General features: G+C 36.9%; 1 protein-coding gene across 1 annotated transcript; it reads left to right on the top strand.

The window, feature by feature from the left end:
- Positions 1–124: 124 nt before the first annotated feature.
- On the top strand, positions 125–16,153 carry LOC106138134 (uncharacterized). The gene is made up of 17 exons (XM_013339187.2): positions 125–439; positions 660–766; positions 1,333–1,462; positions 2,108–2,182; positions 2,766–2,885; positions 3,369–3,527; positions 4,254–4,379; positions 5,238–5,381; positions 6,041–6,247; positions 6,752–6,871; positions 7,502–7,650; positions 8,823–8,911; positions 9,811–10,055; positions 10,616–10,786; positions 11,106–11,219; positions 12,418–12,580; positions 13,133–16,153. Exons 1-17 carry the CDS (start codon positions 392–394, stop codon positions 13,921–13,923), a joined length of 2,958 nt encoding a protein of 985 aa, XP_013194641.2. The 5' UTR covers positions 125–391; the 3' UTR covers positions 13,924–16,153.
- Positions 16,154–17,745: the final 1,592 nt, after the last annotated feature.

Genomic DNA, 17,745 nt, shown 5'->3' on the forward strand with positions numbered 1-17,745 from the left:
TTTTGACCATTTCAAGAACTTGTCAAGAATCAAATCTTCCTACAAAGTTGTCAAGTATGTCAAATCGATTGCTCTATAGTCTTTGGCTGCTCGCTTTGACTTTCTTTGCTCGCTATGGTATGGCTTTGTCTCTTCTGTAAACCAGAAATGTCTGTCGAAATAAATTGGATGTAAATATTATATTATATCTGATTAATTAAGAAAATTTGCACGTGAATTAATATTCAAATTAAACAGTTATTGTGTGATTACAATAGTAGTGATAAGTGACGATACACGGACCGTATATTTTAAAGCATCTGTGATCGTATCATAACCAATATTTGGGAATGTTAAAAACAGTGTGCTTTATAACAAGATAAGGGCTGTAGATTCCCATCTAGTCGATAAAATGGATGAGGCTGTCACCCATTATATCAATTCACATCATTCTGGCGAGGTAAGAAATAATTGTACTCTGAAAAGGATTTCTTTTCGTCGTCGTGTTTTATTATTTTGTGACGTAAACATGCATAATTTCCGCAGATAAATTTGATAATTTTTTTTATTTAAATGTTAACTACTCGTCTGGTATAAAAAAATAAATAAATTGGTACTTGTCATCTAACAATTTGGAGGAGTTTCCATAATATACCTACTTAATTAAGAACTTTTTTTAGCCTGTTCAAGTGGATACAAATGGGCTTCCTATCAATGTCCAAGACGACGGCGGGGGGAGAGTGGTCACAGTTATGCATTCCCAGGCGTTTTCATCACAAATGTGCAGGTACTGATGATAAGTCATACTTTAACTTCAAAATGTACATATTGTTAGCTTAGAAATGGTACCTCAAGTCATCTTACATTGCTGACAAGATCCTGCTATTCACTTGAGAGAAAGATGTTGCCTGGTACTGTTGTTATTGAATAATAATCCTTCATAAAGAAAGCTTTGTGCCATGTGGTTCTTGGCACCAAAAAAAAAAAAGAATCAAAGCCCTACGCAATGCGCACAGTAACTAGTATATGTATAATTTAGGAATGTACAAGGAAAAACTGTTGATAAATCTGTATCAGATGTGCTATCCCACAATCACCCATGCCTCTACCAACTGTCTGGTTGTTTGAGCTGAATCATGGGAGGAGTGCTTTGGTCTCATGTTGCTTTTAACAGCACACCTTTTCTCGACTCCCTACAAAATGTTAATAGTGCCTTATAGTTCTGCGTTACTCACCTACCTACCCCTACTCTAGGGGCTGAATGGTTGACCTGATCTGTTTACCTTTAGATTGCCAAATTTTGTGTTTGACAATAATCTTAAATACCATAGCTGTATGTGATTTTAATTTCAGGCAGGTGACAGTGAATGAGTCAGTGGGGGAAGGACAATGGGGTGAAGAACTGTTGGACACTGACGGCCGGCTAGCCGCGCTGGTCGCCCATCTATCCAGGGCTTCGCACCATCCGTCTTCACACCATAAGGTAAATCCATATTGTGAATACTGATACATCAAAATTACAAACACTTTTGTCTATGAACCATAAGTTGTAATTTAAATAAGAAATAAAACACCTTGAAAAGTAATCATGTCTCTTTTTTATTTACAGTAAAAATATTGTAATTTCTTTAGCACATTTCCTATTTATAGGTCTTAGATAATAAGAGATAAAGATTTGTATGTATGAGTCAGATAAATGCCAGCCTATTGATATAAAAGAAGAATCCCAAATTTATTTGCATCTTCTCTCCATCGACTTTTACAGTCTGCTTGGGAATATAGCTGTAAATGTATAACTAGAGGCCGCCCGCGACTTCGTCCGCGTGGAATAAATCCCGCGGGAACTCTGGGATAAAAAGTAGCCTATATGTTATTCTAGGTGTTCAGCTACCCACATACAAATTTCATCGTAATTGGTTTAGTAGTTTTTGCGTGAAAGAGTAACATACATCTATACTGACATCCTGACATACTCATAAACTTTCGCATTTATAATATTATTAGTAGTATTATATGGCTGATTTTTGAAACAGTTAAATTACATTTGACCAAATTAATATGTAAGTCTTTTGTAATTGATTTTTTACTTGGCTTTTTAATTTATAGGTGTTTATCTATTTTTTTTAAGATGCCTATGGTGAGAGACATGGATACCTCAGTGATTCTGGATACACCTTTGAGGATCTTCAATGGTCAAGCATTGGTAAGTGCAACAATCATACCTTGTTTCATTTGTACTGTTTTTGACAGCTCTTTCCTATAAATATCGTAAACGGCGACTCAGGGATAGACCAATGAAGCTTTGCAGGTGATGGGTAACCTGTCACTATTTGAATCTGAATTCCATCATTTTGCCATATAGCTGAATGTGGCCTTACACCCTTTTATAGCAAGGTGGATATGTCTATTCCTTTAGTTGCCTTTTTCGATATCCATAGATAAGGGCCATCCCTTAGGTGTCATATTCTAATTCGTATTGATATAATAAGTTCTTCATTCATTCATGTTTTTTAATGTACACAATGTGCATTCGTCCACGATTTAGATTTAAGAGATCTTTATTTGTAAATTGACGTCCGATGAAAATGCTGCAGTGTAGTTTGTTCCGCCGCTTCTTCTACACATGCGCTTTGGAAGCGGTAGTAGTTATAATTAGATTTAAGTGATGTGACGTCAATAAGTGATACGTTGTGTTCAATTTTGAAAATAAATCTATTCTATTCTAATAAAATACCGAAAACCGTACAACATAACCAACACATTTCATAATGTAAAAAAACTTACAGGATGGCCAAGAAAATATAATAGTGGAAGTGCCTCAGTTGTCCCCACTACCCTCCCTGCAAGATATGAAGAGATGCCAAGGGACTGACTGGTTCAACAACAAGACCAAGGGTATCCTCAAGGTTGGTTGAAAGATCCTTAACTAAATTACTAGCTATTGCATGGGATTATTTGTCGCAAAAAAAAATTAAATTCTATTTCCCATGGATGTCATAAAAGCCGACTTAGGGAATGACTAATTAAAAAATATTATAAACGCCTTTCAGCTTTTTCAAGACTGTTCGCTCTGTCTACCCCGCAAGGGATATAGAAGTGATTATATGTATGTATGTACAACTTGTATTATGGCTATTTATAAACTGATTGTTCATTGATTTAATGGTGTCTCGCTTCATACTGATTCATGAATTTTTATTTCATTTAATATTTCAAACCAATGCTGTAATGTGATCTACGGCACTAGCATGGCACGCGCGATAAACTATCCTGTCCCGTTTTACTTCATAATAGAAAGCGAAATAGCTATAGTTTATCGCGCGATAAAAACGGTTTATTTCCACTGAGAAATTTCAGTCAGGTTTAAGAACTGTTGAACTTCCATACAGGATAACACACCAATCCTGACAGACCCAGACACGCCCGTGCTAGATATGGGCGCGAGCGCATCTCCGGCACAGAACAAACAGAGCAAGAAGAGTCTACCACATAAGAAGAGAATATCGAGGAAACTGAAGAGGAACAACGGTGGAAGCACTCCGCAGCAGGTAGATTTTATAAATAACCTGCGCATATAGTTAAAACTTTCGAGATGGGGCCAAAGACGAACACTGTCATAATGGCCCCACGTTGGGCGCCACTGCAACTGAGAACTGTGGCGACATCTATAAACATCACACGCCATTAACCAATCACAACGAAGCGTGCTATGCCATCAGCCACTAGAGAAAAATATTTTATAATCGCGCTATCAAAATCGTGTGGCTCCCGGCACCAATACAAAAAAGAATAGGACCACTCCAAATCTTTCCCATGGATGTCGTAAAAGGCGAATAAGGGATAGGCTTACAAACCTGGGGTTTTTTTTTTAGGCGATGGGCTAGCAACCTGTCACTAGTTGAATCTCAATTCTATAGTTAAGCCAAATAGCTGTACGTGGCCATTCAGTCTTTTCAAGACTGTTGGCTCTGTCTACCCCGCAAGGGATATAGACTTGACCATATGTATGTATGTATGTATGTATCAAAATTTTCACCGATTGGAGCATAAATATAAACTCCGACTCAACGTGTGTCGTGCGATTCCCGAAGATTCCGAAGATATCCCTTTGGTAGCGGTCGAGCCTGAGATTTCTCTTCCGGTACAACGCAAAAAATGGCAAAGAAATTTTAAACAATAAACAACAAAGTTTCTGAAATAATTTACATTGAATCTTGATGTATTTTAATGTAAGAATTACAAATGCCTGTGACGATCCAAACATGTTTTTCCAGGACATAGTTGTAATAAACTGCGCAGAGGAGGTCCCGCAGGAAGAAATTCTCCCGGACAACTTTGTGACCGTACAACATCAGGAACACATGCAAGTGACAAACGAGACGCATCATATAGCTCACGAGGTAAGTACTCTGCACGACCTGATAATATATAATTATTCGAAAAGTGTAATGTTTTAATTAAGGACGTCCTGGTAAAGGGTCAGGTCAAAAGTACCCGAAACCGCCGAACTTGCATGAAGAGAGTTATGAATGTGGATGAAGCGAGGGAAATATGCAGAGATCGTGGCAAGTGGAAAGAGGTAGTCTCTGCCTACCCTTCCGGGAAAGAGGCGTGGTTTTATGTATGTATGTAATGTTTTTGACCATGTATATGTATGTGATACAAATCATACCATTGTATAACTTTAGTAAAAAGAAAAACTGCCTCCAATCGATTACCTCCTTTTTTAAAGTCGCTGATTTTAAAACCTCCTTAGTGTTACAAACAATTTTCTGAAAACAGCATCAAAATCGGTTCAGTGAAACGCTAGATAATCGCGGACAAACAAACATACATATCTACATCAATAATAACAAGTCAAAGTAAGATCCACCTTTATTTTGAAGGCGGTTATTAACAGCAATAAAAGCTATATTGTTTGCTGGTTGGCTGGAAGAGATCCCATCATGGGATAAGTCCGCCATTGCAGGTGAATTATTTCTTTTATAACTATGTACTATATCTTGAAACCTTGTAAATTTCTGTGCAATAAAGATATTACAAACAAACAGACACATTTTATGGATATTGATTTATTAGATTTTGCTCGCACATGCCAATGATAAAAGGAAATAAAAGTGATCCTATTTTACTTTTCTGTGGACCACAAGACATAATCTTGGGCTTAAATATTTAAAATGTCCAGTGGTAGGTACTATTTGTTTTCAACAGACTTCAAAAAGCAGGTTTCTCAATTCTTTGTTATTCTCTTTTTACAGATGAGGGCGATATTCATATGTCAACTGTGCGGTGATTTCTACGGCGATGATCAAATGCGTTTCTACCAGCACCTGAAGCAGCATTATGAGCCTCACTCCACCATCATTATAGAGAACCCCGTGCCAGACCTAGGGATCGATAAGGTAACACAATGGCGACATCTATGACGTCACACGTCTTCAACCAATCACAGCGCGGCGTGCTACGCCATCAGCCAATAGCGGCGAGTATGCTGAAGCGCGCAAGCAAAGTATCCACGGATTTAAGGGTTATTTATTGAAACTGTATTCAGGTAATATGTACAACAGATGGATTAAATGTTATAAGACATTCTCTGCCAATCAATCAAGGTTCGATTTATAAGGATTGATATATATATATTATATTATTATATGAAATTTTCAAATTTTTATTGTCATTTTAATGCGGATTTGTACTCTTTTACTGATTCCGACATTTTGAAGCTCATTGATTCAAAGTCTATCTGTATATATAGCAGTGCCCGCGGCTTCGTCCGCATGAAATAGTTATATTGGGCATCATTGAAGCCCTCAAGGTTGAATAATTTTCCCCGTTTTTTTTTTCACATTTTCCATTTTTTTTTCGCTCCTTATAGTTACAGCGTGATGATAAATAGCCTAAAGCCTTTCTCGATAAATGGTCTATTAAATGCAAAAATAATTTTTCAATTCGAACCAGTAGTTCTTGAGATTAGCGCGTTCAAACAAAAAAAAAACTCTTCAGCTTTATAATATTATTAGTTGGGATTAGTATAGATTATATTAACCAGTTTCCTTTACAGATGACAAATACCTGCATAGTGGATAACGTGGCGACTCTACCCGACTCGATTGTGGAGCTGTCACTAGAGAATACAGTGCCCAAAACTATGTACCAGCCCATAGACAAACATATATTGTACACGTCGAGCGATAAATCGATGAACTACTCGAGCAATAAGTTGCAATACTCTGTGGCTAGCATAGACAAGGAAGGGAATGGAGAACAGGTAATTTTTAATATTTTGTCATTTTGTTTTTATTAGTGAACTTGTGATTCCTCTTATAAGCGATGGGCTAGCAATCTGTATTGGCATTTTTTAATTAACTGGCAATATGTAGTCTCTGCCTTTCCCTCAAGGAACAAGGCGTAATTGGATAAAAAGTAGCCTATATGTTATTCTGGGTCTTGAGCTACCTACATACCAAATTTCATAGTAATCGTTTCAGTAGTTTTTGCGTGAAAGAGTAACAAACATCCGTACTGACATCCTGACATAAGTACTCACAAACTTTCGCATTTATAATATTAGTAGAATTTCCTAGCTTGAACATTATCAATCACATGATAGTATAAGATACCGGCTAGCTAGCTTGCATGAAGAGAGTTATGAATGTGGATGAAGCGAAGGAAATATGCAGAGATCGTGGCAAGTGGAAAGAGGTAGTCTCTGCCTACCCCTCCGGGAAAGAGGCGTGATTTTATGGTATGTATGTATGTATTGTGTTCACAGGACAAGACTGATTTGTACGACACCCTGGACAAGTTGGACATGCAATACAAATGTCACAAGCCCGCCAAGAAACATCACAGGTCGTGTGACACTCATGTCAAGGACAACGGAGTTAATAAGGTAGGATTTTTTGTTTGTAACATATTTCGATGACTTAACAGCAATACATACATACATACATATAATCACGTCTATTTCCCTTGCGGGGGTGACAGAGCCAAAAGTCTTGAAAAGACCGATATGCCACGTTCAGCTGTTTGGCTTAATGATAGAATTGAGATTCAAATAGTGATAGGTTGCTAGCTCATCGCCTAAAAGAAGAATTCCAATTTTATTAGCCTATCCCTTAGTCGCCTTTTACGAGATCCATGGGAACAAGATGGTGTGGTCCGATTTTTTTTCATTGGTGCCGGCAGCCATACGGCTCATGCAATGTTACAATCATTAGCTTATAAAATAAACATTATGTGCATTGTTTTGGTATGATTAATAGATTGACAGAAAACGTATGTTTGTTTATTTATTTATTCATTCATTTATCAAATTTATCCATTGATCCAAGTAGTTTTCACTAAAACACACACACAACAAACACTTTCCTGTAAACTGTGAATAGAATTCATAGAGCACCAAACTTTTTTGAAATCAGTTAAAGTAGTTAAACGCGTGGCATTTTTACAGAGAAAACATATCAAAAAAAAAAAAAAAAAACTTACTAACTAATTGACTTAATTTTTTTTTAATCCCCAGCTGGACGACATGGGCGAGTTCAGCGAGCCGGAGGACCTGATGGCCGGCATCCACGTGGCGGTGGACGAGGCCGAGCCGGCCGAGGGCAGCCTGCTGCCGCACCTCACCGTGGACAGCGGCCACGTGCACCAGGACCACGTCCGGCACTGGTGCGTGTTATCTCTCGAGGGGTGGACAGAGAGACAGGCTGGAAGAGATTCAAAATTCAAAATTTTTATTCATTATTTTTGACAAAAGTGCCCGAAACCGCCGAGCTTGCATGAAGAGAGTTATGAATGTGGATGAAGCAAAGAAAGTATGCAGGGATCGTGGCAAGTGGAAAGAGGTAGTCTCTGCCTACCCCTCCGGGAAAGAGGCGTGAGTTTATGTATGTTATTCATTATTATAGGATACTATATATCGCTTAATAATTGTCGTATGGTTTAACAACATGATGATGATGATGAGAGTGAATGGCCACGTTCGCAGTGCTGCGTGCGTCCTCGCGAGGGGTGGGCAGAGACAGCAGGCTGGAAGAGAGTGAATGGCCACGTTCAGCTGTTTGGCTTAATGGAACTGAGATTCATATAGTGACAGGTTGCTAGCCCATCGACTTGAAAAAGAATCCCAAGTTTGTTAGCTTATCCCTTAGTCGCCTTTTACGACATCCATGGGAAAGAGATGGAGTGGCCCTATTCTTTTTTGTATTGGTGCCGGGAACCACACGGCACAGGCAGTGGGTGTATCTATATACCTATATTTATAGTTCGGGAATGATTCCACGCGGACGAAGTCGCGGGCGGCCTCTTATAGGTATTATATAAAATTGTCATGTCACAATGTTCGTTCCCGTACTCCTCCGATACGGCTTGACCGATTCTCATGAAATTTTGTAAACATATTGTGTAGGTCTCAGAATCGGCCAACATCTATTTTTCATGCCCCTTAGTTGTAAGGGTTGTCCAACCTTAACATTTTTTTTTTTACTAGAAAACTTAAAAATTATTTTTATGCCAAAACAACGTTTGCCGGGACAGCTAGTATAATATATTTTTCACATATAAAAATATACTATACACGAGCAATAAGTAAAGCAATATCGGCTCTGTCTACCCCGCAAGGGGTATATAGACGTGATTGTATGTTCATGTTTGTTTTAAAAAATTAGCGTTTTGAATGTGGATGAAGCGAAAAAAGTGTGCAGGGATCGCGGCAAGTGGATAGATGTGGTCTCCGATTGTGATTTATGTATACATATATGTATGTGACATGCATACATATTGTCACGTCTATATCCCTTGCGGGGTAGACAGAGGCTAACATATACGATATTATCACACAGGTACTTGCGTTCCGGCGCGGCGGCCAACTGCCCCGCGTGTGTGGCGCCACAGGACTACACTCAGGAACATACGCCTAGGCAGCTCAAAGGTATATGACCACGTTTCTAAAATGAATGATAAAATATCTATGCTAGTAATATTATAAAGCTGAAGAGTTTGTTTGTTTGAACGCGCTAATCTTAGGAACTACTACTGGTTCGAATTGAAAAATTATTTTTGCGTTGAATAGACCATTTATCGAGGAAGGCTTTAGGCTATATAACATCACGCTGCAACTGTTAGAAAGCGTAGAAGTAATGGAATATGTGAAAATACGGGGAAAATTAATTCATCCTTGAGGGCTTCAATGATCCCCAAAACAACTATTTCACGCGGACGAAGTCGCGGGCACAGCTAGTTAAGTATAGTCGTAAAGTTAGTTTATTCACTACAGAAGACAGATGTATTTCCCCTTCTATCGGGGAGAGGAGAGAAATAATCAAATTTAAAGTACTATATTATGAAAATATTTGACAATAAAAATATTTTTTGACATCTTTTTTTCTAACTAAATAAACCATGGTAACTGTTGCTATGTACATAAAGAAGCTCTCCTACAAATAAATAAATATTAGTAAGAAGAATGTCCGTATGGACCTCTCATTTGCACGCTATCGCCGTCTTTGTTTACCACACACGGCGGTAAAAAAATGAACAGCCGTTGTTTTGTTTTGTAAAATTTTTGTTTCGCGTGGTGATTACGGTTAAGAGGGAGTTTTTTTTTTTTCAAAATTCTACTTTTTTATCGCCTAATATTGTTTTATTTTAATATAAGCAATGTACAGAAAATTGTTTTTTTTTTAATTTTTGCAATACATTTAAATCCATTTCTTATTAAGTGATATATAGAAATGAGTCTTTCCGTTTGATTTTGTTCTCATCTGTGAATCTAGTGTATAGCCAATTGAAAATTGACAAATTTTTGCTTATAATATATTTCCATTGCAGAGGAAATGTTCCACCGCATGTTAGAAGTAGAAGTTCCGGCGCCAGACACAGAATATGCGCACACCATCATCCCGGAGCAGCCGCCGCCCGCGCGCGCACAGCCGCACGCCGCACAGGCCGCGCACGCTGCGCAGGCGCAGGCGCAGGATGCGCAGAACGCGCAGGCTATACAGATACACTCGGTGCATTCTCTGAATACAAGCGAGGGGCAAGCGGATGGCGAAATATCTGAAGAAGTTGATAAGGTATCATCACTATCCTACTAATATTGTAAATGCGAAAGTTTTGTGAGTATGTCAGGATGTCAGTGTGGATGTTTGTTACTTTTTCTACTACTACTGAACCGATTACGATGAAATTTGGTATGTAGGTAGCTGAAGACCCAGAATAACTAATAGGCTTCTTTTTATTTCGGAGTTCCCGCAGGAATGATTTCACGCGGACGAAGTCGCGGACGGTCTCTAGTATAGTATAATAGCAAGCAAAGTTTGAAGGTTTATCGTATGAATACTACCCGTGTGAAACCTGGGCGGGTCAATAGTTATTCTACAAAATGTAAATTTTTTTAATCATTAACATCTTTTGAACTTGAGTTTGATTGAACATGGGAGATTTTGAAATAAAAACATAAGTCGTTTTGAGTTTCCAAAAAACTTATTTAAAATAATCTGTATGCTCCACGAAAAAATCGAATTTGATGTGGATTACAGTTTTACGGCAGTGGTTCTTAAAAATCTATTCTCAATCAGTGTAATAATTATTTCTTTCCTTTTATAGTCTTATTTTGTATATGTTTTTTCAACAGAAACCCGAGCTTACTAAAAGTAAGAAAGACCCTAAACGCTTCGAGTGTTCGAAGTGCGGCCGCGTTCTCAAACACAGGAACAGCCTCCTCTACCACATGCTGTCTCACTCGGGGAAACAGCAGGCGTGCCGAGATTGCGGCAAGCAGTTCTACACTGTGTCCGCTCTGAAGGTAAAAAAAATTATATACATACATATGGTCACGTCTATATCTCTTGAGGGGTAGACAGAGCCAACAGTCTTTAAAAGACTGATAGGCCACGTTCAGCTATTTGGCTTAATGATAGAATTGAGATTCAAATAGTGACAGGTTGCTGGCCCATCGCCTAAAAATAAGAATCCCAAGTTTGTAAGCCTATCCCTTAGTCGCCTTTTACGACATCCATGGGAAAGAGATGGAGAGGTTCTATTCTTTTTTCTATTGGTGCCGGGAACCGCACGATAAATTTGTATGTAGGTATGTATTATTTAAAATGTTTTTTTTTTTTCAGACACACCGGCGCGTGCACAACGACGATCGTCCGTACAAGTGCGATCAATGCTCCCGCGCATTCAGACAATGGAGCGTTTTGAAATATCACAAGAGTTCCATACATTCCAAACAGGTATGTTCGAGATAAGAGGTAGACCTTTCAGGATTAGCATAAGTAACTTTTTTACATACATACAATAGGGATGTGGACTATTTTTGGGAAAGTGTTTAAAACCATGCATAAGTACCAAATATAACCCAAACTATTTATTATTATTTTTTTATTTCAAGTAATTCCTTTAAAATAATTTATTTAAAATTCCATTTAAAATATCGCGCCAAAACGCGGATACCTGTCAAACGGCCGCTGTGACGTCACGCGTTATAAAATATTGTCGAAGTTGTATGTATGTAATAGTTATTTCGTAGTTGTGTGATAATAATATGAATTCAAAATTTTATAAATATTGTGCGGTGCCGCAGTGTAAAAGTACAACTATTAAAACACTTGAAAACTGTTTATTCACGTTCCACGTACAAAAACGATGCGGAAAAAGTGGCTTCAATTAGCCCGTCGGGATCCGGCACTTCTATCTACACAAAGTAAAATGTATTTCTGTGAGGATCATTTTGATGTAAGTTTGATAATATTTGTTACATTTACTTGTACATATTAAAATATTTTTTCTCTTCAAGTTTTCAAAGACGAAAACTCGAATTTTTAGGTTAGAAATAATGTAAACAATGTTTCGTTCTTTCATTATAGTTGGCTAATGATATGGCAAAATCATATTATTTCGTTTTTACCTTATAATTTAAAAATACCTACTATTGCTATAATAATGTATCTTGAGTATATTTCTTACATGGATGTCTTCACATTTCTAAATTCAGCAGAGCAGAATTTACTATTTGTTGCGAAGAAATTAGCCACCGTAAAGCAATCAATTCTTGGCAAATTTGAACTATCTGCCTTAATATATCCACTTTCCATTATGGGAAAGCCTTTAAAAATTTATTCAAAAAGATAATTGGACGGAAATCACGGTAATAATATGATCCAAATATCAACAAACACCATAATACTTGACAACGAAAATTCTTGTATTGCAACGCGTGACATCACGCGTTTTGATTGGTGTTCATTGTCACGTGACTTGAGGGTGAAATATTTTATTACATTTTATTAAATAAAAAAATAATCCCTTGTTTATTGAGGAAAATATTGTGTTTTTTATTATTTTTACTATAGAAACTACCTTTTCGTGGTAAAATTTTATACTTATTTGAGTACAGTCCACATCCCTATTATGGTCTATTTTCTTCAACAGAAACTGTTCAAATGTGAATTTTGCAACAAGGAGTTCGCCCGCAAGTACTCGCTCAATCTGCATCGCCGGATCCACACGGGCGAGTACAATTACAAGTGCGAGTTGTGCAACAAGAGTTTCAGAGCTTCGTCCTACAGACTGACACACATGAGGACTCACACTGGTAAGTTCATTATAGTTTTTTTTTTTTGATGTAGACAATGTGCATTCGTCCAAGATTTAGATTTAAGAGATTTATTTTTGTAAATTGACGTTCGGTGAAAATGCTCCAGTGTTGTTTGTTCCGCCGCTTCTTCTACACGTGCGCTTGGAAGTGGTAGTAGTTATAGTAGATTTAAGTGATGTGACGTCAATAAGTGTTACCTTGTATCCAATTTTGAGAACAAATCTATTCTAAGCTTTAGAGGAATAGCAATTTCAGTTTGTTTGGGAAGATCTTCCGATGAACTAGATGGTTCCAATGTATATAAATAATGCTGTTCAGTTTGTTAAACCTATCACTATGTAGGCAACCTTCTTTGCGTATGACATAGCAACGGTTGTCACGGCTTGTTTAGTTAGGAAAAAAATATCAGAAATATTTTCATTTTATTTCCATGAGATATAGTGACTTATTTTGATTATTTCTCTCCTCTTCTCTCCTTCTGTCTTCTGTAGTGAATAATTAACTTTGCGATTAAACTTCCCACAATTATAAAACTCAATTTCTTCTCAGGCATCAAACCGTATAAGTGCGAGGAGTGCGGGAAATGTTTCCGCGCCACTAGCGACCTCCGGCGGCACATCAAAACGCACGAGAAAATGCGCAACCGTCTCGAGGAGAAAAACAAACCGAAACCCAAAGAGAAAAAGGGTAAAACCGGCAAAGAAGTGAAACTGGAGCCCAGTGACGTAGAAGTTGCAAAGGAGAAGAATGATAACGGCCAACCTGAAGCGAAACATGAAAAGGTTAAATCTTACGCAGCGGCGTCGACGACGTCCAAACTCGTTATACCAAAAAACGTGGAGAAAATCAAGATGGCGAAGAAAATACACAAAAAAGATGGCGCGCCCAACGTCACCGTTTTGAACAGAGCCGATAGCAGTCACAAAATGGCTGTAGAGTGCGCTAATGACGTTGAAGTGTTCGATACTAGGCAAGCGAATGCTGAATATAAATTCAAAGATGTTTACAGCGATCATTCTGAATTCAAAGATGAACATGTAACAGTTCCTTATAAAGCTAATAATTCACAATATAAAGATGATGTGAACACTTCCGAAGAAAGAGATTTCGCCACCTTAAGACCGATATTCAGAAGTAACGACCCTATGGATGTTTCTGTTGTAGAAAAAGTTGTTAGAACAGAAAATACAGATGGTAAGATGCAAGTTTTCACACACGTGGAAAAGAGTAAGGAATATAGCGGTCCATTGGGTGCGAGCAGGACGGAAACAATGACGAACGGCGAAGAGAATTTGTTTTTGGAGAGATTGACTGCCTTATACAATATACCCGCCATATGAAAATAGTTCCGGAGAAATATTACTGGCGAACAGTAATATTTTCAGCTTTAAAAACATTAGGGAAATGTGTATAATAAATAAGTAGTGAATTAAGTATGTATGTAAGTTTTTATATTTATTTTTATTAGGCGTTTTACGGGAAATAAGTATAAAAAAAATAAATATGTAGGGAATTTTCACTGAAAATGTTGCTTTTAATTGAGGGATACTAACTCAACGTTACTCGATTTAATAATTAATCCATGTACATGTGTAAATATGAGCAACTGTTTTAATTTACTTTTCGATTTCTAAATAAAATATTTACGTGTATTTTTACCCGATAACGGCGAATCAAAAAAGGGTTATTACCGTAATTTTTTCAAGCGTATATAGTATAATATATTTATGGGCTGGTATTTCTATACAATGAGGCCTGTTATTTGTTATAAAACGAGTTATACTTACAAAAAATCAACTTTTTTTTAAATATTGAAATTATTTTTTTCATTTCCATAATATAGTCGTATTATCAAGCGTTTCTCATAGTTTCTCGCTTTTAGGAGACTGAGATTATTTCATAGTTGAGTTTCTCAAACCTCGCTAAATAAAGTTTTAGTTAAAAATCTGTCATAACACAATGTCGACATTTCCTTAGGTTGTCTGAACCAAAGCCGTCTTGTTATTTTTTTTCTTTTTTAACATTTTTAACAATTAACAACAAATTGTCAACAACAAATAACAATCACAAAATCTTTTCAATTGAGTTTGAGCTTGGAAGACCAAACGTAGAAATTAATTAGATTTTTTGTGGTGCAGAATAATTTCTATTATATGTTAATAATTACGCACAGTTTGCTATGGTAATTTAAGCAGTTTTGTTATAGGTAAAATGCAAATTTTTTATTTGGGAAAAAAATAAATTATTTTCATATAATGTTGATTGATTGCGATATTATGCTATCACAATTATCAGCCATCATTGGTAAACATACAACCTTGCTATCGATGGTAATAGAATTGCAAATGTGTTGAATTTTCTTTGTATTTTTTTTTCTTCATGAACCCAGTTCGTATTTAAAATTCACTCATTGCACCTACTTACTATCGGCCGCTTGTTGTTCTTTTGATTCGAGAAGTTGCATAATAATTGTACCAAAATAAAGTAGTTAATTTTATATAAAAAAAAAAAGAAAATAATTAAAAAAATCTTTTACTTACTACCTCATTTGTGGTATGTGATTATAAAAACATGGATCGATAATTTTATTTTTAGTTACGATTCTCATCGAAAGTGTATAGTTGTAATATCATTTCTCACTCTTTTCTCGTAGTGAGAAATGATGACGACATATCTCCTTATATAATCTTAATAATATAAAACCATTAAGATGCCCGGTTAAAATGCGTTATGCGCATAAAGGCACAGGTTTGAATCCCACGTGGGCCATGTACCAATGTCTGTTTTCGAATTTATGTACATTAGTTTGAATACTAATCCGATGCTCTTACGGTGAGGGAAGACATCGTATAGAAACCTATACATTCAGAACTGGATGTGTAACCATGATTGATCCAATACGGGTTGGGTTTACCTGCAAAGATTGCGGAGTTCAGTTCGAAGTCGTTTCGTGTAAAAACCTGACTCACCCTATCCAGGATCCATGGTCACAGTCATCAACAAATTGTTTGTTTAATATTCGTTTCTTAAGTTGTTTTCGGGACAACAACAATAAAACATCTACCATCGAAGAATAATATGACACTATATTACTGTTATAAATTTTTAATTAACTTATATACATATGGTATTTAGCTATTGTTGGTTTACCAAATAAAAAAAACTTTGTCGTCGCAATGGTAATAATAAGTCCAACATCAGTCCACCATCAACCATAACGATTGAATTTCAATTATTGGGTTTCATTTGATATGTCGACAAATGCGCAGATAACAGCATAGTTGTAAGCGATGACATTATTTACAATTAAGTACAGTACTACCACTTTAATAAGTTACACCGATGTACCTGCGCAGAAATCAATTTTTGTCATGGCGCGAAAATATATGCGCCATTTGAACGCGGGATCAAAACCGTTCGCTATTGGCTAATTGCGTACGCACCATGTCTGGAGTTCGCAGGACCACACCGTCGCGGCGTCGCGGTAGTCGGTAATGAGCGAGATACACGAATCCTGTTGTTTTGGGATCTAAAATCCTATGTAGTAGAAATAAGTTCGTTATTTCACTAATGTTAGGTACCGTAAAATGGGGGTACTTTGATCGATTTTGAAATTCAAATGACCATATTTTCTCAAAAATAGTCATACCGAACACGAAAAAAAAATGAGCATATCGGTTTTTTATTTCCTATTAATGGTGTATAGTAAAAAAAAAAATATAGCTCATTTTTCTAAAATAAAAAATCTAATTCACCTGATCAACTTTAAACCGTTTTTGGGGCTTCTTTGATCACCCTATACTTTATAACTGGATTCGAAAGTAAACCCATAGCTAACAACAATAAAAAATAAACCAGAAGTATCTTCTAAAACAATTTTATTTTATAGAAAACACCGGCACGATGCAAACAATATGGACGCCATTTGCTTTTCGCACTATCAATTCTGCCAACCTAATAAAAAAATCCTGTCGGGTGCTTTCAGAAACCGATATATTTAAGTTTTATTTTAATTTGAAGTTGTTATCAATGTAACCCCGTAATGTCAAAGTAACCCCATTTTACGGTATCATTCGGCCAGATTCGGCGGTCGGTTGTACTATTCTGCGCCGTCGAACAATACCGATGTAACTTATAAAAGTGGTAAACCTGTAGATACTCTAAGGTTGCAAGATCAAGACAACACATCATTCCCAGTTTCAAATTAAATTTGTCATTTCTATCGTTTTATATTTTCCAATCTCTGTGACTTCTAGCGACTTCTTAAAATGCAACTCATGGTAGCGATATTGTATTTACTTGTAATTATAGTTTGGTACTGTTTTGTAAATAATGGTGATAAATTGTTAATATTTATAATTTATATTAACGATCAAATAAACTACTTAAAAATAATGAGTTTGTTATTTTAGTACCTATCTTTCTGCATCTGCCGAATTTCATCAATTTCTGCCCGCAACTCTGCCTCCGGTGATCTTGTCCTGTTCCCGTGGGAATTCGCAAAGAAGTAGCCTACCTTTCATACATACATATAATCACGTCTATGTCCCTTGCGCTATTTGGCTTTAAGATAGAATTGAGATTCGAATAGTGACAGGTTGCTAGCCCATCGCCTAAAAAAAGAATCTCAAGTTTGTAAGCCTATGCCTTAGTCGCCTTTTACGACATCCACGGGAAAGAGATGGAGTGGTCCTATTCTTTTTTGTATTGGTGCCGGGAATCACACGGCACTGCCGGGAACCACACGGCACTGCCGGGAACCACACGGCACTGCCGGGAACCACACGGCACTGCCGGGAACCTACATAAAATTATTTAAATACAAGAGGTTGGAAGATCTATGAGTGGTGGGGGCATAGATAACAGCTGAGAAACTCATTCCAAAATACGCTATCATGATGAAAAGTCATATTTACATGCGCAAATATGAGTCAATACATGCATATAATCATCCATACGTTCATTAACGTAATCACGTCTATATCGCTTTCGTGATAGACAGAGCCAGCAGTCTTAAAAGACTGACAGGTCACATTCAGGTGATAGGCTTAATGATAGAATTGAGATTTAAACAGTGACAGGTTGCTAGCTCATCGCCTAAAATTTAAATTCCAAGTGCATTAACCCATCCCTTAGTCGCCTTTTACGATATCCATGGGAAA

Source organism: Amyelois transitella, chromosome 6 (genome assembly GCF_032362555.1).
Source record: "Amyelois transitella isolate CPQ chromosome 6, ilAmyTran1.1, whole genome shotgun sequence".
In the NCBI taxonomy this organism is placed as follows: Eukaryota; Metazoa; Arthropoda; class Insecta; order Lepidoptera; family Pyralidae; genus Amyelois; species Amyelois transitella.

Bases quoted from the DNA above. Each gene is read 5' to 3' on its own strand.
- LOC106138134 (XM_013339187.2), top strand. From the start codon at position 392: ATGGATGAGGCTGTCACCCATTATATCAATTCACATCATTCTGGCGAG. The intron at 1,463-2,107 runs GTAAATCCATAT...ATTTTTTTTAAG, and splicing joins ATCCGTCTTCACACCATAAG to ATGCCTATGGTGAGAGACAT. The intron at 4,380-5,237 runs GTAAGTACTCTG...CTCTTTTTACAG, and splicing joins CGCATCATATAGCTCACGAG to ATGAGGGCGATATTCATATG.